The sequence below is a fragment of the Schistocerca americana genome, chromosome 7 (assembly GCF_021461395.2).
Source record: "Schistocerca americana isolate TAMUIC-IGC-003095 chromosome 7, iqSchAmer2.1, whole genome shotgun sequence".
Lineage (NCBI taxonomy): Eukaryota > Metazoa > Arthropoda > Insecta > Orthoptera > Acrididae > Schistocerca > Schistocerca americana.
In genome coordinates this window covers 449,445,463-449,467,732 of record NC_060125.1, presented here as the reverse complement: position 1 = coordinate 449,467,732, position 22,270 = coordinate 449,445,463, and the positions used below count along the sequence as shown (strand labels likewise).

Below are 22,270 nucleotides of genomic sequence, written 5' to 3'. Positions count from 1 at the left end.
AGTATATCCTCTCTTCTCGTTATCCGCCAGGCCTCAATCTCCACTAATTTCAATTTGCCGCTGCTCATACCTGTGTGTGTGTGTATATATATATATTGTGTCTGTATGTGTGGATGGATATGTGCGTGTGTGCGAGTGTATACCTGTCCTTTTTTCCCCCTAAGGTAAGTCTTTCCGCTCCCGGGATTGGAATGACTCCTTGCCCTCTCCCTTAAAACCCACTTCCTTTCGTCTTCCCCTCTCCTTCCCTCTTTCCTGATGAGGCAACAGTTTGTTGCGAAAGCTTGAATTTTGTGTGTATGTTTGTGTTTGTTTGTGTGTCTATCGACCTGCCAGCGCTTTCGTTCGGTAAGTCACCTCATGAGGGAAACATTCCACGCAGGAAAAATATATTTAAAAACAAAGATGATGTGACTTACCATACGAAAGCGCTGGCAGGTCGATAGAAACCCAAACAGACACATACATACACATAAAATTCAAGCTTTCGCAACAAACTGTTGCTCATCAGAAAAGAGGGAAAGAGTGGGAAAGACGAAAGGAAGTGGGTTTTAAGGGAGGGGTAAGGAGTCATTCCAATCCCGGGAGCGGAAAGACTTACCTTAGGGGGAAAAAAGGACGGGTATACACTCGCACACACACACATATCCATCCACACATATACAGACACAAGCAGACATATTTGGTCTTTAAATATGTCTGCTTGTGTCTGTATATGTGTGGATGGATGTGTGTGTGTGTGCGAGTGTATACCCGTCCGTTTTTCCCCCTAAGGTAAGTCTTCCCGCTCCTGGGATTGGAATGACTCCTTACCCTCTCCCTTAAAACCCACTTCCTTTCGTCTTTCCCTCTCCTTCCCTCTTTCCTGATGAGGCAACAGTTTGTTGCGAAAGCTTGAATTTTGTGTGTATGTTTGTGTTTGTTTGTGTGTCTATCGACGTGCCAGCACTTTCGTTTGGTAAGTCACATCATCTTTGTTTTTAGATATATTTTTCCCATATATATATATATATATATATATATATATATATATATATATATAAGGTTTGGGTGCAATGACTCTTTTAACATAGGTGGTTAGGCTTAACTTATGGTAATCAATTTTATTGTCTCTTCTCTTCCCATCCATCTTACTATTCTATGATACACTCTTTCTCCACCTTGACAAGCAAATGTTGCCTGTGAAACAGTTATAAAACATCTGACCATCCCCACCCAAAAACTTTTTGTACAGAAGCAAAATACAAAATGTTTGAAACAAATGTTGTTTAGCTACCAGGGTAAAATTAATCAGCATGATTACCTTCCTTGTAAATTTCTTTGTTATGAAGAGATAAGCAGCAATGAGTCTTTTTTAAATAGCACCATATTTGTTTTATTCAGTAATACACTTCCTCCATCAAAACCTATTCAAGATGTGTCACAAAACTTACTGACTCTCCTGTACTAGTTCACAGTGCAGGTAACTGGGCAAAGTAACCCATCCACTTGTTGCAGTTGACAGTAAACAAATGGAAATACAAGGAAAGTGCACACCTGTATTTCAGTCAACCATCCTAAGTTAAATGTTTGTGCTAGTGCAACATACACCAATGGAAAATAGGTAGAAATGCTATTCATCTATGGAGCATGTAAGTTAACAGAACAGTAACTGCAATGTTTTACTTACAATACAGATACACGCTGTTATTTGAATGATATATGGTGTACAGCCAAGATAGCCCTCATTTAAGAACTGAATGGTTACAACATTGTGGTTGAAGGTAGCTATAATGTTACTAAGGAAGAGGAACTCTACAGAGAAAACTATCCTGACAAGAACCCACCTTCCAAACAGATGTTTTATTACCTTGTTGTGGTGTTTTTTACCCTGAGCACTTGAATTGTTTTCTAATACAGGAAGTGCAGGTGAATTTTGTTTTCTGTTTTTAATATAGTCATGTTTTTGTGGATGGTACACTGTGATATATTTTTGAACTGGCATTGAGGAGACAGACAGTGGTATATTGAATAAAAAATATAGAGAGCTATTTCAAGAAAGATGTAGTGCTGTTCGTATCTTCATAATGAATGTAGTTACTAGAAAAGGCAATAATGCTGACTGATATCACCCTGATAGCTAAACAACATTTGATTGGTATACTTTTTATTTTGCTTCTAATATACCCTGTATATAAGGTGAAATTCCAGTTCTGAGCTTATGAAACCATTACTGTCATCCACAGAAAGAAAATATTTGGAAGGTCACAATGGTGGGTGTAAGAGACCAGACAATGAGAAGTATCCACCTGGTTGGAATACGCAATAGACAGGTTCTTCTCATTCTGGGGTCTTAGTTCCCCCCTCCCCACCCCCTTCTAACAATTTATCTTCTCTGAGTAACGAACCAACAGTCCCGAAAACTATGAAAATACATTTACAATTTTTTATTGTTGACAAAGACTCTGAAGAATATGAAAGAGTTGCCTAGCAATTGCAAAAAGTTGTAACATACCTCATCCATAGGCTGCAACTTCATTTTCTGTATTTTTACTAAGACCTCATAAGCAGTACGTAGACAAGTAGCCGCTTTGCTTCGGTACATCATAACATAGCTTGGTAGGTGTATGAACCAGATACTGTGGACAGAATGAAACTGTAAGGCCAAGCAATAGGGATACACGTTCACTATAAAAATAAACAGAAATCTGAGAATGTAGGCTCTCTCGGCATATACTGTTGGTCAAAGCTCTCGGGTACGTACCAGGGAGGCAGTGTTAAAATGCCATGACATTTCAATGAATGTCATACTCATAATCTTCTGGTGAAGTGTGAGATAAAGTGAGATATGCAGAAGCCGTTGAGATAAGCAGATACTGTATACTTACACCAATAGAGTGGTCCCCTCCACCTGGCTACAGGTGGACATGTATTGTCTGGTTGACAGGTGTGTAGGGCTGTGAGGTTGCAGTGGTAAGGGCAGTGGGCCCTCTACTCACATTTCTCTGCGAGCATTCTGGATGTGTCTTACAAGTTGAATGGGTTTGTCACATTCTTGTCTTATTGCTGCTAACGCTGGATTCCATGCACACTTAGTTGGTGTTCTTCATCTCTGCTGACAAGATTGTTGTGAACCCATATTTCAATGGCTTCCTTCGTGACATTGTCCCGAGAGGCAACTGTTCGGCAAAGCACCTTGGTATTCTGGAAGTCAAGGTGTGGTCTTCCTTGAGGATATGCTCGGATACTGCTGAATTTTCTGTCTGCCCCAGGTGCACAAGCCTGATGTGCTCTTCATAGCCTATCGAAATACAGCATTGTGTTTGCCAAGTGATGGTTATACTCTTGCTACATTCACTTTTAATGGGTCTTTTGCAAAGGCCAGCCACTCTTTCATCTTCAGTAGTGGTTGGAAGATGGTTTTTAGAGTGTACATCACCTGTGATAAAGGAAACCTTCTCAACGAACTACAGCACCTGAAGGAAGTATTCTGCAAAAATGGGTACAAAGAAGTGCAAATTAATAGGGTATTCAAGAAGAGACAAGATGCTGGAAACTGGTAAGAAGAAGAAGAACAAGACAAGAGGTATGCTTGCCTTCTGCACCTGGGACTACTCTCAAGAAGTTGCAAGACTATTCAAAAAATCCAACATGCAAACTGTCTTCTGATAACCAATGAAGATGAAAGAGCATCTAGGCTCTGTGAAAAACTTATTAAAAATGAATGTACCAGGAATGTATAGCATCATCTGTGATGTGGCCAACAGTACATCGGGAAAACACAACACTGTATTTCGAAATGTTGCAACGAGCAAATCGGGCATGTGCCCCTGGGACAGACAGAAAAATCACTGATAGCAGAGCATATCTTCGAGGAAGACCACACCTTGACTTCCAGAACACCAAGGTGCTCTGCTGCGCAACCAGCTATTGAGAAAGCATCATAAAGTAATCCATTGAAATACGGTTCATGACATTTTGTCAACAGAGATGAAGGATATCAACTTAGTGCAACTTGGCATCTGGCATTAGTTGCAATATGAGAAGGGTGCAACCAGTACCATACAACTGCAAGACACAACCAGAATGCCCACACAGAGATGCAAATGGAGCACCTACTAGCCCCATCACTGCAACCTCAACCCCTTCTCGCCTGGGGTCCAGAGAACACACAACCACCCACAGCTTGGGGGTGGGGGGTGGGGGGGGGGGGGTGGGGGGGGGGTGGGGGGTCGGGGGGGAGGACACTTGGCCTGTATAATCACGGCATCCGCATATCTTGACACTTTGCCAGAAGATGACAAGGATGACACTCATTGAAATGTTGCAATACTTTTAACACTGACACTGGCTGGAAACCCGAGAGCTTTTCACCAAACAGAAAATGGTTGTACATTCAAAACATATATCATTTTTTAGGATTTTGAATTAGTATTCCTTTTCCAATACACATACTTTTTTCATCAGCTATATCATGATAACAGAGAAAAAACTTCGCACATATATTAAAAACATAATGCTGATTATAACAGTGATTAACTTGACATGGTCCTTATGCCCTCACCTTCCTCCAATATTTTAACTGATCTACCTAGTCAAATTTAAGGGGACTTACAAAACTTTTTTGAAAATTTCTAAGTATGATTCCATCCATAATGCATATTTTAAGGTACATTTGTCTAGAGAACTGTGAAAGATACCGTATGTACATATAGGGCGAGTCAGGAGGAAAGATACATGCTTTGAGGGGCTTATTAGTGATTCTGAACAGAGTGCAGATGTTAAGTCTGCTATATGGTGAGCTGAAACCTATCCCTTTCATAATACTATCATTCCATCCTGGATTTTCCATTGTTTGATTCTGAACAAAAAACTTCATGTGGACATATGACCTATTTCAAATGGTCCCTACAACAGAACACAATTAATATCACTTTTATACATTTTTCATGAATAATTCTAAAACCACACCCTCTAGCGAAAATTTGCCACAGAACAAAATTAAACTACACTAAATTTCCTACAATAAAGGTTCAGTTCTTTTTTCTCTAGTATTAATAGTTTTTATGAAGGAAAAATACTGAAAATTTCACACAACGTGAACGAGCTGAAGTTTAGGTTACAGGTTCAGTGATGCTTCAAACACCAAGGCATCAACACATGCAAAAAAAAGCCCACAGCTTGGAAGTTTGTGTGACCTTTACGGTGGGTTAATGATGTTACACTGGAACCAAATTTCATCACAATTCTACCCAATGCCACCATGGACATGTCACATGACAGGAAGGTCATAACAGTCCCAGTTACACACATTTCACCCATTATTTTGCTGCTTCTGTGATGGGGGTCACAACAGCGACACAAAGCACTGAAATTGCGCAGTTTTCTCATGGGTGGTCAAGGGGAACATTTCAGACACACAGAAGCTCAAAATTGATACAGAAATGCCTCAGGGGGTGACATAAAGCGTGCCAATTAGACCACTGCTTCCCTTGGGGTGTTGACTCCCAGATACTTGCAGTACGGTTAGCAACAGGACACTGTTCAACACTGCTGCCATACTGAGCTTTCAGTCCTACTCTAAGGACATTGCGGAGTTGTGACCACATTGAACATTATCTGACTCCTTTGGGATGTTGTGAGAGTGCAGTTTTTGTTCTGGTATACAAGGCATAAACACTAGGCACTGTTCAAAACCATTTAATGAAATTTGAATATGATCCAAAGCAGTGAGGGGGTTTCGTGCTTTTTCAGCACTTTTGTTTCATGCCCTCCTGTGGTGTGTGTGTGTGTGTGTGTGTGGGGGGGGGGGGGGGGGGGCAGGCACACGCGCACACACGTGCATGCGTTACATTATCACACCCATGAATAAAATGGCATTGGGTCCATCTAAGACCTCCCCACCTCCCCCTCGTTCGGCAACAGCCTCGGTGCCACTGCCTTATCTTTGTTGAACACTTTAAAAATATACCTTTCAGAAACTTTGATACAAATTTAGTCTCCCAGTTGCTCTAGAACATGGAGGTAGGCAAACCAAAGCTAAGGTGTGTCAAACAGGTTTCCTAACTCCTGTGCATTGGAATGAGAGACAATTACAAGTTCTTGAAAAAGTGACCCTTTAATTCAGTTGCACAATGTCTAATGATTAACTGACTAGTTAAAAATAATTGCTTATTTACAACTGTTAATATACATTTTATTACTTTTACATTTCTAACTAATCTGCTGCAAAAGAAGTCTCTCTGAGCTTGATGTTCCTGATCAAAAATGCCAGCACATTACTTTCTAAATGCAAAGCTAGTATCAGTCCATCATACCAGTATCACTGACAGGCACCTTTAAATGATAACAAGATTAAACATACCTGAAGCATGTTCCCAGAAGGTACTTAGCCCAGTGCTCAGGAGAAGAAGAATATTTTCTTGCTAATTTTTGTGACAACTTAATTTCATGCTTTGTTCTCCGAGCCATTGGACTTCCTGGAGCACCTCCACTTAGACGATGTGCTGCATTTAGAAACCCTTTAACATCCTTTTGTTTGAAGAGTAAAGGATTCAAATTAAAGCCCTGTTGACAACAGAAAATTAATGATGTTTGGAAAATGAACCACAAAGCTATGTGAATTGTATAAAAGTACAACAGTTAGGTACATAAACAAGATTGAAAACTTTGCTATGCTTCTGGGTTATGTATACCTTCAGAGCTAATTAAGCACAGAAGACAAACACACACATCTGCATGGCTACACCGTTTTGGTTGAGAACTATGAACTTGCAATGCAGCTCGACTAGAGTGAGTAGTTTTAACTGTTGGAGTGGACTACGGGAGATCGGAGGGGTAGAAGAGGAGAAGAGACAGTTGGAGGGAAGAGTGACTGGTGGCTATGAGAGAGAGACCAAGGCAGGTAGGAATTTAACAGGTAGGCCACCCACAGTTAGCAGCTAACATTGGTCAGTGCCCCAGATGTCACTGAGGAGACAGCAGCACTGGGGACTCCAGTTCTGTATTGCAGTGTGCACTAAACTTGATGTTGTTTCTGGGTTATTTCTTGCACCAATTGTAAACTGTTGCATTTTCTAGCTCTGGTACATTTTAAAACAACTACTGTTCAAATCAGTCAAACTGGAAGTGCTAAATAGTAAGATGATTAAAAATAAAATGACACTGCTCAAATTAGCAGAATGTTGCAGAAATAGTTTTACCACCCCATAGGGTTGTGTACATTTACCTAGTAAAATAACTGTCAACAACAATATAAATACCATTTTCACAACAGTAAAATTTCAAATCAGATATTCTGTGAGAAGGCATGGGATGGGGAGGGGACATTTAAACGATAGTAGTGCAAGGTGTTTAATCTGTAATACTAAAAGAGAGACAGTCCACAGAACGTTTCTTCTTGCTGCATTCCTCTTAACAGCCACCCTTTCTGTCAGCTCTCCTGTCTAAATGCCTTATCCAAATAAAATTTCTTGCCCCCACATACAAGAAAATGACCTCTTCTGTTAATTTTGTCAAACTGAGAATGTATCAGTGTTTTCATCACCTTTTTGTACTTCCAAATATGTTACTTGTGAAAAGTGGTGAAAATACGCTTGAACTCTAAGAATATAGTCAGCCACTGAGGTGTTGGATATGTAATACCTCCTTTAATAATCACAGTAATCCAGATTAAAACTGTGTGCTGGACCGAGACTCGAACTGGGACCTTTGCCTTCAAGGTCCCAGTTTGAGTCTCAGTCCGCGCACAGTTTTAATCTGCCAGGAAGTTTCATATCAGCTCACGCACTGCTGCAGAGAGAAAAATCTCACACAGTAATCCAGTCTTTAACAGCAATTTCTTTTACAGCAGACTGACACTTCATTTGAAGGCAAAGCCATGTACTGTGTGCCACATCTTCAGTGAGTTATGCTGAACTGCTGTTAAAGTCAATATTTAGAGCCCAGCTATCTTCACTTTTATTTTGTCAATTGTTGTCATTGTTGTTGTGGTCTTCAGTCTAAAAACTGGTTTGATGTGGCTCCGTGCTATTCTGTCCTGTGCGCCCCCCTCCACACACACACACACACACACACACACACACACACTCTTCATTCCAACACTAAATTGGTGATGCCTTATGTCTCAGAATGTGTCCTATCAACCAATTCCTTCTTCTAGTCAGGTTGGACACACATTTCTTTTCTGCAAAATTATTTTCAGTACCTTCTGATTAGTTATGTGATCTATCCATCTTCAGTAGCAACACATTTCAAAAGTTTCTATTCTCTTCTTGTCTAAACTGTTTTCATCCATGTTTCACTGCCATACATGGCTACATTCTACATCTACATCTACATCTACATCTATACTCCGCGAGCCACCTTACGGTGTGTGGCGGAGGGTACTTATTGTACCACTATCTGATCCCCCCTTCCCTGTTCCATTCACGAATTGTGCGTGGGAAGAACGACTGCTTGTAAGTCTCCATATTTGCTCTAATTTCTCGGATCTTTTCGTTGTGATCATTACGCGAGATATATGTGGGCGGTAGTAATATGTTGCCCATCTCTTCTCGGAATGTGCTCTCTCGTAATTTCGATAATAAACCTCTCCGTATTGCGTAACGCCTTTCTTGAAGTGTCCGCCACTGGAGCTTGTTCAGCATCTCCGTAACGCTCTCGCGCTGACTAAATGTCCCCATGACGAATCGCGCTGCTTTTCGCTGGATCATGTCTATCTCTTCTATTAATCCAACCTGGTAAGGGTCCCATACTGATGAGCAATACTCAAGAATCGGACGAACAAGCGTTTTGTAAGCTACTTCTTTCGTCGATGAGTCACATTTTCTTAGAATTCTTCCTATGAATCTCAACCTGGCGCCTGCTTTTCCCACTATTTGTTTTATGTGATCATTCCACTTCAGATCGCTCCGGATAGTAACTCCTAAGTATTTTACGGTCGTTACCGCTTCCAATGATTTACCACCTATGGCATAATCGTACTGGAATGGATTTCTGCCCCTATGTATGCGCATTATATTACATTTATCTACGTTTAGGGAAAGCTGCCAGCTGTCGCACCATGCATTAATCCTCTGCAGGTCCTCCTGGAGTACGTACGAGTCTTCTGATGTTGCTACTTTCTTGTAGACAACCGTGTCATCTGCAAATAGCCTCACGGAGCTACCGATGTTGTCAACTAAGTCATTTATGTATATTGTAAACAATAAAGGTCCTATCACGCTTCCCTGCGGTACTCCCGAAATTACCTCTACATCTGCAGATTTTGAACCGTTAAGAATGACATGTTGTGTTCTTTCTTCTAGGAAATCCTGAATCCAATCACAAACCTGGTCCGATATTCCGTAAGCTCGTATTTTTTTTACTAAACGTAAGTGCGGAACCGTATCAAATGCCTTCCTGAAGTCCAGGAATACGGCATCAATCTGCTCGCCAGTGTCTACGGCACTGTGAATTTCTTGGGCAAATAGGGCGAGCTGAGTTTCACATGATCTCTGTTTGCGGAATCCATGTTGGTTATGATGAAGGAGATTTGTATTATCTAAGAACGTCATAATACGAGAACACAAAACATGTTCCATTATTCTACAACAGATTGACGTAAGCGAAATAGGCCTATAATTATTCGCATCTGATTTATGACACTTCTTGAAAATGGGAACGACCTGCGCTTTCTTCCAGTCGCTAGGTACTTTACGTTCTTCCAGCAATCTACGATAAATTGCTGATAGAAAGGGGGCAAGTTCTTTAGCATAATCACTGTAGAATCTTAAGGGTATCTCGTCTGGTCCGGATGCTTTTCCGCTACTAAGTGATAGCAGTTGTTTTTCAATTCCGATATCGTTTATTTCAATATTTTCCATTTTGGCGTCCGTGCGACGGCTGAAGTCAGGGACCGTGTTACGATTTTCCGCAGTGAAACAGTTTCGGAACACTGAATTCAGTATTTCTGCCTTTCTTCGGTCCTCCTCTGTTTCGGTGCCATCGTGGTCAACGAGTGACTGAATAGGGGATTTAGATCCGCTTACCGATTTTACATATGACCAAAACTTTTTAGGGTTCTTCTTTAGATTGTTTGCCAATGTTTTATGTTCGAATTCGTTGAATGCTTCTCTCATTGCTCTCTTTACGCTCTTTTTCGCTTCGTTCAGCTTTTCCTTATCAGCTATGATTCGACTACTCTTAAACCTATGATGAAGCTTTCTTTGTTTCCGTAGTACCTTTCGTACATGATTGTTATACCACGGTGGATCTTTCCCCTCGCTTTGGACCTTAGTCGGTACGAACTTATCTAAGGCGTACTGGACGATGTTTCTGAATTTTTTCCATTTTTGTTCCACATCCTCTTCCTCAGAAATGAACGTTTGATGGTGGTCACTCAGATATTCTGCGATTTGTGCCCTATCACTCTTGTTAAGCAAATATATTTTCCTTCCTTTCTTGGCATTTCTTATTACACTTGTAGTCATTGATGCAACCACTGACTTATGATCACTGATACCCTCTTCTACATTCACGGAGTCGAAAAGTTCCGGTCTATTTGTTGCTATGAGGTCTAAAACGTTAGCTTCACGAGTTGGTTCTCTAACTATCTGCTCGAAGTAATTCTCGGACAAGGCAGTCAGGATAATGTCACAAGAGTCTCTGTCCCTGGCTCCAGTTCTGATTGTGTGACTATCCCATTCTATACCTGGTAGATTGAAGTCTCCCCCTATTACAATAGTATGATCACGAAACTTCTTCACGACGTTCTGCAGGTTCTCTCTGAGGCGCTCAACTACTACGGTTGCTGATGCAGGTGGTCTATAGAAGCATCCGACTATCATATCTGACCCACCTTTGATACTTAACTTAACCCAGATTATTTCACATTCGCATTCGCTAATAACTTCACTGGATATTATTGAATTCTTTACTGCTATAAATACTCCTCCACCATTGGCGTTTATCCTATCCTTGCGGTATATATTCCATTCTGTGTCTAGGATTTCGTTACTGTTCACTTCCGGTTTTAACCAACTTTCCGTTCCTAATACTATATGCGCACTATTTCCTTCAATAAGAGATACTAATTCAGGAACCTTGCCCTGGATACTCCTGCAGTTTACCAATATTACGTTGACTTTTCCTGTTTTTTGGTCTCTGAGGACGGACGTTCTTTATCAACGATGATAATGTCCTCTCTGGTAAGCCGTCAGGTATTTTATCGTTTCGCCCAAGGGGGGGTCCCTCTAACCTAAAAAACCCCCGAGTGCACGCCACACGTACTCTGCTACCCTAGTAGCTGCTTCCGGTGTGTAGTGCACGCCTGACCTGTCTAGGGGGGCCCTACAGTTCTCCACCCAATAACGGAGGTCGATGAATTTGCAACCATTATAGTCGCAGAGTCGTCTGAGCCTCTGGTTTAGACCCTCCACACGGCTCCAAACCAGAGGACCGCGATCGACTCTGGGCACTATGCTGCAGATATTAAGCTCAGCTTGCACTCCGCGTGCGATGCTGGTTGTCTTCACCAAATCAGCCAGCCGCCGGAAGGAACCAAGGATGGCCTCAGAACCCAAGCGGCAGGCGTCATTCGTTCCGACATGTGCTACTATCTGCAGCCGGTCACACCCAGTGCGTTCAATAGCTGCCGGAAGGGCCTCCTCCACATCCTCCAGACAAATATCTTCAGAAACAGACTTCCTAACACTTAAATCTATATTCAATCTTAACTAATTTCTCTTATTCTGCTAATGTATTTAGATACTTGTGTTAAGAGCAATCTTTTTTAAAGCATGTAACTATTTGAGGAGACAGAAGCATCTTTTACCCTGATGTGCAGTTCAATGTTCCAATGAAGAACGAAGAACGAAGCAACCCGAGTACAGTAAAAGAGGTAACAAACTAAATTAGAACTGTAGAAAAACTTTTCAAAACCTTTGATGGGGTAACTGTTCTTACCTTCAATAAAATGAATACTGACAGTCGAATAAGTTACGTTTACGGGGAGGGGGGGTCCGAGGAAGATCCCTATGCCACATGTTGTGAAGCAGCTATTTCAATCGGACATGTTGTAGTCAGTGGAGTGTTTTGCAAATGGGTAATGAATTCTGCTCTTGGCTGCAGTTTGGTGGTGATAATTCATTTGGGAGGACAAATGCCCGTATAAAGGCTGGGCAGAAGTTACAGCAAAGCTGGTATATGACGAGAATGGTTTCACAGCTGGCACTGCCTCTGATAGGCTAAGATATGCTTCTGATGGGATTGAAATAGGATGTCCCGAGCGGATACATTGGACAGATGTTGCAACTGGGACTTAAATAGAAGCATGATGCATGTGGCAAGGAGGTAGCAGTATGTGTGGCGTAAGGCTGGACCAGGATACTTTGTACATTGGCAGCAGAATCCCGGTTTGGGTGTGTAGTAAGGATTATGGGTGTGATGTTCCTCATTTACAGGTGTGATAAGTAGTGAAAGCAACGTTGAGGGACATGGTTAAGTTGTTCCAACCCAGAGTGATATTGGGTAATTGAGGAGTTTGGGGGGGGGGGGGGGGGGGGGGAGAGGGGAGGGTGGAGGCGCTTCTATGCAAATGGTTCATGGAGTTGGTAAGGGGAATACTGGCGTGTTGGATATGGCATGGGAGATCTATTTGCGGACTAGATTTGGAGGGTCAGGAGTGTCAATGAAGTGTCTGTTGCCTGTCGCCCCCCTCATCCCAATAACAGGTAATCACTCTCACCCGGGGTCTCAGTGCTCTGTCCTCCCTGTTTAACCTTCCCTAACCCCCCCATGAACCATGGACCTTGCCGTTGGTGGGGAGGCTTGCGTGCCTCAGCGATACAGATAGCCGTACCGTAGGTGCAACCACAACGGAGGGGTATCTGTTGAGAGGCCAGACAAACGTGTGGTTCCTGAAGAGGGGCAGCAGCCTTTTCAGTAGTTGCAAGGGCAACAGTCTGGATGATTGACTGATCTGGCCGTGTAACAATAACCAAAACGACCTTGCTGTGCTGGTACTGCGAACGGCTGAAAGCAAGGGGAAACTACAGCCGTAATTTTTCCCGAGGGCATGCAGCTTTACTGTATGACTACATGATGATGGCGTCCTCTTGGGTAAAATATTCCGGAGGTAAAATAGTCCCCCATTCGGATCTCCGGGCGGGGACTACTCAAGAGGATGTCGTTATCAGGAGAAAGAAAACTGGGGTTCTACGGATCGGAGCGTGGAATGTCAGATCACTTAATTGGGCAGGTAGGTTAGAAAATTTAAAAAGGGAAATGGATAGGTTAAAGTTAGATATAGTGGGAATTAGTGAAGTTCGGTGGCAGGAGGAACAAGACTTCTGGTCAGGTGACTACAGGGTTATAAACACAAAATCAAATAGGGGTAATGCAGGAGTAGGTTTAATAATGAATAAAAAAATAGGAGTGTGGGTAAGCTACTACAAACAGCATAGTGAACGCATTATTGTGGCCAAGATAGATACGAAGCCCACACCTACTACAGTAGTACAAGTTTATATGCCAACTAGCTCTGCAGATGACGAAGAAATTGAAGAAATGTATGATGAAATAAAAGAAATTATTCAGATTGTGAAGGGAGACGAAAATTTAATAGTCATGGGTGACTGGAATTCGATTGTAGGAAAAGGGAGAGAAGGAAACGTAGTAGGTGAATATGGATTGGGGCTAAGAAATGAAAGAGGAAGCCGCCTGGTAGAATTTTGCACAGAGCACAACTTAATCATAACTAACACTTGGTTTAAGAATCATGAAAGGAGGTTGTATACATGGAAGAACCCTGGAGATACTAAAAGGTATCAGATAGATTATATAATGGTAAGACAGATATTTAGGAACCAGGTTTTAAATTGTAAGACATTTCCAGGGGCAGATGTGGACTCTGACCACAATCTATTGGTTATGACCTGTAGATTAAAACTGAAGAAACTGCAAAAAGGTGGGAATTTAAGGAGATGGGACCTGGATAAACTAAAAGAACCAGAGGTTGTACAGAGATTCAGGGAGAGCATAAGGGAGCAATTGACAGGAATGGGGGAAATAAATACAGTAGAAGAAGAATGGGTAGCTTTGAGGGATGAAGTAGTGAAGGCAGCAGAGGATCAAGTAGGTAAAAAGACGAGGGCTAGTAGAAATCCTTGGGTAACAGAAGAAATATTGAATTTAATTGATGAAAGGAGAAAATATAAAAATGCAGTAAGTGAAGCAGGCAAAAAGGAATACAAACGTCTCAAAAATGAGATCGACAGGAAGTGCAAAATGGCTAAGCAGGGATGGCTAGGGGACAAATGTAAGGATGTAGAGGCCTATCTCACTAGGGGTAAGATAGATACCGCCTACAGGAAAATTAAAGAGACCTTTGGAGATAAGAGAACGACTTGTACGAATATCAAGAGCTCAGATGGAAACCCAGTTCTAAGCAAAGAAGGGAAAGCAGAAAGGTGGAAGGAGTATATAGAGGGTCTATACATGGGTGATGTACTTGAGGACAATATTATGGAAATGGAAGAGGATGTAGATGAATATGAAATGGGAGATATGATACTGCGTGAAGAGTTTGACAGAGCACTGAAAGACCTGAGTCGAAACAAGGCCCCAGGAGTAGACAATATTCCATTGGAACTACTGACGGCTGTGGGAGAGCCAGTCCTGACAAAACTCTACCATCTGGTGAGCAAGATGTATGAAACAGGCGAAATACCCTCAGACTTCAAGAAGAATATAATAATTCCAATCCCAAAGAAAGCAGGTGTTGACAGATGTGAAAATTACCGAACTATCAGTTTAATAAGTCACAGCTGCAAAATACTAACACGAATTCTTTACAGACGAATGGAAAAACTAGTAGAAGCCAACCTCGGGGAAGATCAGTTTGGATTCCGTAGAAACACTGGAACACGTGAGGCAATACTGACCTTACGACTTATCTTAGAAGAAAAATTAAGGAAAAGCAAACCTATGTTTCTAGCATTTGTAGACTTAGAGAAAGCTTTTGACAATGTTGACTGGAATACTCTCTTTCAAATTCTAAAGGTGGCAGGGGTAAAATACAGGGAGCGAAAGACTATTTACAATTTGTACAGAAACCAGATGGCAGTTATAAGAGTCGAGGGACATGAAAGGGAAGCAGTGGTTGGGAAGGGAGTAAGACAGGGTTGTAGCCTCTCCCCGATGTTGTTCAATCTGTATATTGAGCAAGCAGTAAAGGAAACAAAAGAAAAATTCGGAGTAGGTATTAAAATTCATGGAAAAGAAATAAAAACTTTGAGGTTCGCCGATGACATTGTAATTCTGTCAGAGACAGCAAAGGACTTGGAAGAGCAGTTGAATGGAATGGACAGTGTCTTGAAAGGCGGATATAAGACGAACATCAACAAAAGCAAAACAAGGATAATGGAATGTAGTCTAATTAAGTCGGGTGATGCTGAGGGAATTAGATTAGGAAATGAGGCACTTAAAGTAGTAAAGGAGTTTTGCTATTTGGGGAGCAAAATAACTGATGATGGTCGAAGTAGAGAGGATATAAAACGTAGGCTGGCAATGGCAAGGAAAGCGTTTCTGAAGAAGAGAAATTTGTTAACATCCAGTATTGATTTAAGTGTCAGGAAGTCATTTCTGAAAGTATTCGTATGGAGTGTAGCCATGTATGGAAGTGAAATATGGACGATAAATAGTTTGGACAAGAAGAGAAATTGAAGCTTTCGAAATGTGGTGCTACAGAAGAATGCTGAAGATTAGATGGGTAGATCACATAGCTAATGAGGAAGTATTGAATAGGATTGGGGAGAAGAGAAGTTTGTGGCACAACTTGACCAGAAGAAGGGATCGGTTGGTAGGACATGTTCTGAGGCATCAAGGGACCACCAATTTAGTATTGGAGGGCAGCGTGGAGGGTAAAAATCGTAGAGGGAGACCAAGAGATGAATACACTTAACAGATTCAGAAGGATGTAGGTTGCAGTAGGTACTGGGAGATGAAAAAGCTTGCACAGGATAGAGTAGCATGGAGAGCTGCATCAAACCAGTCTCAGGACTGAAGACCACGACAACAACAAACAACCAATTTTTTGATAATACTTCGGCATTCAGGACAAGGGATTATCAATCACTGCAGATGCATCATCCATTGGTAACAAGACTCTTTATTGAGGATGGTGTGGCAACTATCAAAATTGTGGTACTTTTGTCGATTAATGAGCTTGATACAAAGGTTTTTATGGAGACACCAAGAGAGGTGGTTTTCGAAACAATCAAGAAGATGGAACACTGGGCTGCAAGGACCATATGAAAGGGATGCAAGAGAAGGTGTTGGTGATGTGGAGGTATGAGGATAGAATGCCTTTATCACAGGATCAGATCATGACGATCTCATTGATGAACTTGAGCCAGACAAGGGGTTTGGAATCTTGGGTGGCTAGGAAGGTTTACTCTAGATGGGCTATGAAGATCACCTGCAGATTTATCTTGGCTAATTATCTATTGGAAAACCCTACAAAGCTATGGTCCTGTGAAAAGTGAATTATAGTATCAAAACTTTTCATATAGTCTCTTGTAGATCAGTTTGTTTTTGAAACAGAAGACACTAGACACAAACCAAAATTCTACGTTTAAATATGCATTCATTCACGAGGATCCTACTACCATGGCACTGTCCAACCAGCGCAAAATCTTATAATGGTTGACACTGAAATAAACACCCCTAGTAATGGAAAACAATAACTACTCAAACTGAACAAGGTATCAAAACTTACTGAAATCCCCACTAGATTTTATATTAAATATTTTATGTTAGCAGAAGAGCCAACACCGTGTTACGATCGGAGGCCGATATGCACGCGTTTTAGCTCATGCAGGCTGGTGTGAGGAGGGAAGAACTATACTGACATGAGGTCTGGAACATGACAAGGAATGAAAATTCAGAAAGCGGACGTAATTAGTTTGATACTTAACTTTAATCCATTAATGATGAACGTCGCTCTTGACGGTACATGATTCACAATATTATCCGTTCAGAATACATTCTTGAAGATAGTAATTATAGTAACTGAATTTGGTGCCTTGCTAGGTAGTAGCAAATGACGTAGCTGAAGGCTATGCTAAACTGTTGTCTCTGCAAATGAGAGCATATGTAGCCAGTGAACCATCGCTAGCAAAGTTGGCTGTACAACTGGGGCGAGTGCTAGGGAGTCTCTTTAGACTAGACCTGCTGTGTGGCGGCACTCAGTCTGCAATCACTTATAGTGGCGACACGCGGGTCCGACGTATACTAACGGACTGCGGCCGATTTAAAGGCTACCACCTAGCAAGTGTGGTGTCTGGCGGTGACACCACAAAATATTGTCCAGAATTAATACCTTTCCTAGTGCATCATGGATTGTACAGAATTACTGATTATTTTTAGGTGTAACGTATTCTAAAACAGTGTTCTCACCATGGTTTAACCAAAATTCATTGTAAATTAATTAAATGGAAGGTATTACTTTCTTGCCATTTTTAGTATTTACAAAGAAAACTAAATGAAGAATGCCCTCTCAGGGAATGTACAACATGCCTGAAATAATAAATACAATATATTGAAGAGTCCTTTAGCGTGATTTAAAAGAATCATGTTATTAAAATACCTTTCTTTTACCTCGAGTATTCTATATTATCAATACAATGTCACATACACAACCAGTATACAATGATTTTATACACATAATATACCTTTGAAAGGGGAAATAATATATTACAATATTACTTGGCAATGCGTATAGCGATCGTGGTCTTCAACATTAATATGATGACCATCAGGTATGCTATAAAATGATATTGATCTCAATATATATCCGTAAAATTCTCAGTCTCTTCCAGATTGTTGCTGCTAAGCTTTGGCTAAAAACACTTATTTCTGCTCATAAGTGAGACATATTCTCTCTCTCTCTCTCTCTCTCTCTCTCTCTCTCTCTCTCTCTCTTTTTTTTAAATCTATGGCACATGAAATAAGGACACAGAACATATACAGAGTTAATAAATATCAAAATAACACAGACCTCATATGAATATGTCACTCCTGGTGATAATCCAGTTGGCTCTGGTGGTGGAATGAACACAGTGCGTTCACTATGTTGAGACTCATCCATTTCTAAGAGGCGACACTCACCATCATCATCAACCTAACACAACCAAAAACAGACTTGAAACAGATGGTACATTCATTATTTCAGCATGCTCTGTGGATCCCATAATCAATGAGAAACTACAGGGATGCTCTTAGAAAATACGCTGATAGACAAAAATCATGGTCATGCGGAATGAAAACATATGTGAACAAGCAAATACACCATTAATAGTAATACAAGAACAAAAGTCACCTTCTCTGTACATTCATCAAAAAATGCCCAACTTGCATCCATATCCGAAACGAATGAGCGCTCTTCTATAAACCGTATGAACATCTGGGTTTTCATCACATAGGTGAAAAATTTATGATTATTCTTATCTCTGGAGCGAAGGAAGCCTTTAAAAAGAAAACAATTATTTCAGATAAAAACAAGATAATAAAATTTCTGAAATATGTATACAATTTAACTTTATGAAAATTTGCCTGCCCACCACAAAAATTGCACATTTGATTAAGTATCTTGCTGCATTTATTTACTGTAGAGGCCTGTTCAAAAAATTCTGGAACCATGTCCACAAAATTTTTCTGTGCTTATACTTCACTTATTGTGCATGGTCTCCTTTGAAATACACTCCTCCACAACTGATACACCACTCCCAACACCATTTCTTCTTCTGGAAGCAGTCTTGGTATGCCGCTTGCTGGATTGCGTGAAGTGCCGTCTGCAAATATTCTTTTATCTGATCTACCATTGCAAATTGTCATCCTTTCAATGGGGTTTTCAACTTTGAAAATAAAAAAAAAAAGTTCATAGAGGCCAGGCCTGGAGGGTTTGGAGATGAGGCGGCACAGTGACTTCATTTTTGTGCAACAGTCAGGCACAATGGGGAAGAATGTGCGGGTGTGTTATTATGATACACGAGCCATGAACTGTCCCACCACATTTCATGCCATTTCCTTCTCACATTTTCTTGCAGGCTTCGTAACACGTCCCAATAGTACTATCCATTAACAGTTTGTCCCTGTGGCATGAATTCTTGATGAGCTAATCCTTCAAAGTCGAAGAAAATTATCAGCTTGGCATTGGCATTTGATGTGACGTGATGCGATTTTTTTTAGTCTTGGAGAAACTTTTCCAACCTACTGTGAAGATAGAGCCTTGGCCTCAACATCATAAACATAGACTCGTGTCTCATCATCATAGATTGCAATGCCTTCCTGGTCTTGGCTCATGAGCCGTAGGACGAACTTGATGGCAACACAATGCATTCCAGGGTGCTGTCTCTGGATTCATGACATGATCCAACTGGAATGCTATATTTTCCTGCAACCTCTCTGACAGTCAGTCTTCGATTGGCAGGCACAATTTCATTGACATTCCTGACATGAGCATTGACGATAGATTTTATGGGGACTTTGAATGAGGGTCATCTTTAACTTCTGTTCGGCTATTTTGAAACCGTGTAAACCATATGTAAGACTGATTACAGCTTAACCACTCATCACAGTAGGCTTCCTGCACCATTTGGTGTATCTCTGTAAAGGTTTTCTCAAGTTTCATGCAAAATTTAATGCAGACGTGTTGCTCCTCTAACTCTGTCATCTCAAAATTCACTAACTGTGAGACACAGCTCTCTACACAATACAGCACTGAACAATAAACAGACATACAACAATGAAACTTCCTGCAGTTAAACATTAAATACAGGCATGTCCAGGGATGCCAACTGCACTTCGCTCCAACACGCCATTGCTGTGAAATTACAAATGTTCTGGAATTTATTGGACAGACCTCATACACAGCAATATGAGAGATTGCACAAGCAGCGTGTAGCTGCCTGGGCAGCATTAGAAAGGCCGCTAAACGAACTTCTAAAACAGGAGAAGCACTACTTACTTCCACTGAAGATTCATCTCATATTAATAACTACTACTCTGTGAAGCAATCATGACAGGGGGGGCTAGCTGATGAAACTTCTTAATGTTAAATTACTGTTCAAGTTTTTTAAGCTGTTTAATTAGTGTGTATTTTGCAAAACAAATAAATAATATGAGTACACAAAAACAATTTGTTTTTATCAAACTAATATGTGAATTACAATTTGTGCTTCTCAAGATGTAAATCTGCACTGTGTACTTTGTATATGGGAGATATGTCGGAAATTTACATCATAGTCACAATAATTTTTAAACTAATAAAGAATAATATATGAGTAAAATGGTATTTATATATAAGTAAATGATATATATTATTATCAGTCCACCCTACATGAAGCCATCTATTTCTGTAGTGGTGCTTCATACAGCTTTATTTTCAGTGGAACGAACTTCATTTGCATTAGCGTGGTCCCTTTTAATAAGCTACACACTTTCATTTGAGGAGCCTGGGCATACAGATTAAGATGGATACAAAGCATAAAGTTTTTTTTTTCATTTCTGTTGACATGTATATGAACAAAATGATTTTCCTCAATCAATTCATATCTGGTGTAAAAAAAAGATGATAATTTCATAGCTATATAGTGATTGGAGAGTTAATAGTTGTGGGGTTTTAAATAATGGATGATATAGTTCTTTGTTATGCACAGTGCACATATTCTGAATGACCTTTTTTGGTATGTTTAGTACTCATATTATGTTAGCATAATCTCCCCAAAAAATAATACAACATTTAAAAATAGATTTTTAAGTACCTTCTATATGTGCCTTTTTGTGTGACCATGTTAGTTGCAGTTGATCTTACTTGCATGAAAAATGCAAAGTTGCTTTATTTGTTTGCTGGATACTGTTGTCTGTCTGTCTAAATTCAGTCCTATGAATTTCTTCTATGTCTTCATTGTTGTGAATAGTATTTGATTATTTGGTTCTGAATTGTACCATGTGTGTTTTAGATGTGTTCACATCGAACGAATTTAACTAAAACACATTTTTGTGAGCTGTTGTGAATACTAAGCACTGATTCGGGATTTTTTTCTGCATCTCAGTTTTCAACTAACACATAAGCATTGCCTGCAATAAACTGATAAGAAACCAATATTTATTAGTACTGCTTGCATTTTGATTATATGGTTCTGAATTGTATCATGTGCGTTTTAGATGTGTTCACATCCAACGAATTTAACTGAAACCATTTTTCTGGGCTGTTGTGAATACTGAGAACTGATTCAGGAAACTTTCGTGCATCTCAATTTTCCACTAACACATAAGAATTGCCTGCAAAAAAAGATAAGTAACATGTTTACTAGTAAGTGATCCAGAATAGAAGCAGGACTAGGTCTATTATGGAAGCTTACGGGGTACCCTGAGATAATGTCCTACAGCCTGAACAATAATTTGTGCAGTTTAAAGTAATGGTTCCTCTTTACTTTTTGTTCCATAATATGTTGGTGTGCTGGCATACTTCTACTTGAGGTGAGCAGACAGTCTGCAACGAGTGTTCGATGAAGTAGGTTATGTCACAAAGGACAGTATTACAATTTTTGAATAAAAGACCATCGAAATGCATAATATTGAACAGATATTATTGCAATAGCAACATTACCATTAACTGAGGGAATTAATCTTAATGTACAGGAAATTGTGACATAATGTAACATATGTTCTGTAATTCTGCTGCTTGATAACTCAAGGACATATGATCGACTTTTATAAATGGAGGCAATAAAAGTATATAACACTTCAACAATTTCATATTAATTTTCAAGATTATTACGATACTGCTTAATTCCCAAATAACTTGCACTTGGGGTAATCCAAGAGCCCAAAGTCACTGGATTAGAAGATGGGAGGACTTTATACAGATGAAATCAGCTGAGTGGTCTGTCAGCAACAGAGCAGAATGTTTAAAGTGCATCTGGAATTTGGATAAGATCCCCACATCATGGATTATCAACCAGTCTATATACTTACAATAACAGTTGTAAAACTGGGCAATGTTATACCCTGTTGTGTCATTGACTCACTTGTGATTAATTATGCAATATCTTGTAGTCTGCAACAAGAGCCACAGTGTGATGACATGGCCGAAATATAACTATTTAATTACATTTTTCAACTGTGCTACTTTGTCAAAAACCGATTTAATATTTATTTATGTATATCCAATCCAAACCATATACTTTGCTGCCGATGTATGCCACAACAGTTACATAACATGTCCACAGTTGTAATATTTATTTAT

At 40.3% G+C, this 22,270-nt stretch overlaps 1 protein-coding gene across 3 annotated transcripts in view; it reads right to left on the bottom strand.

Annotated features, from left to right (window-relative positions):
• The window catches only part of LOC124621758 (DENN domain-containing protein Crag), a 315,880-nt gene that overhangs the window by 196,137 nt on the left and 97,473 nt on the right, over positions 1-22,270 (bottom strand). For all 3 annotated transcript variants that reach the window (XM_047147171.1, XM_047147172.1, XM_047147173.1), the window contains exons 12-15: positions 18,341-18,486; positions 18,020-18,142; positions 6,344-6,546; positions 2,495-2,618 (exon numbers count right to left, since the gene is read on the bottom strand). In XM_047147171.1, the coding sequence (XP_047003127.1) occupies positions 2,495-2,618; positions 6,344-6,546; positions 18,020-18,142; positions 18,341-18,486 (596 nt within the window). The remainder of the gene's footprint in view (positions 1-2,494; positions 2,619-6,343; positions 6,547-18,019; positions 18,143-18,340; positions 18,487-22,270) is intronic.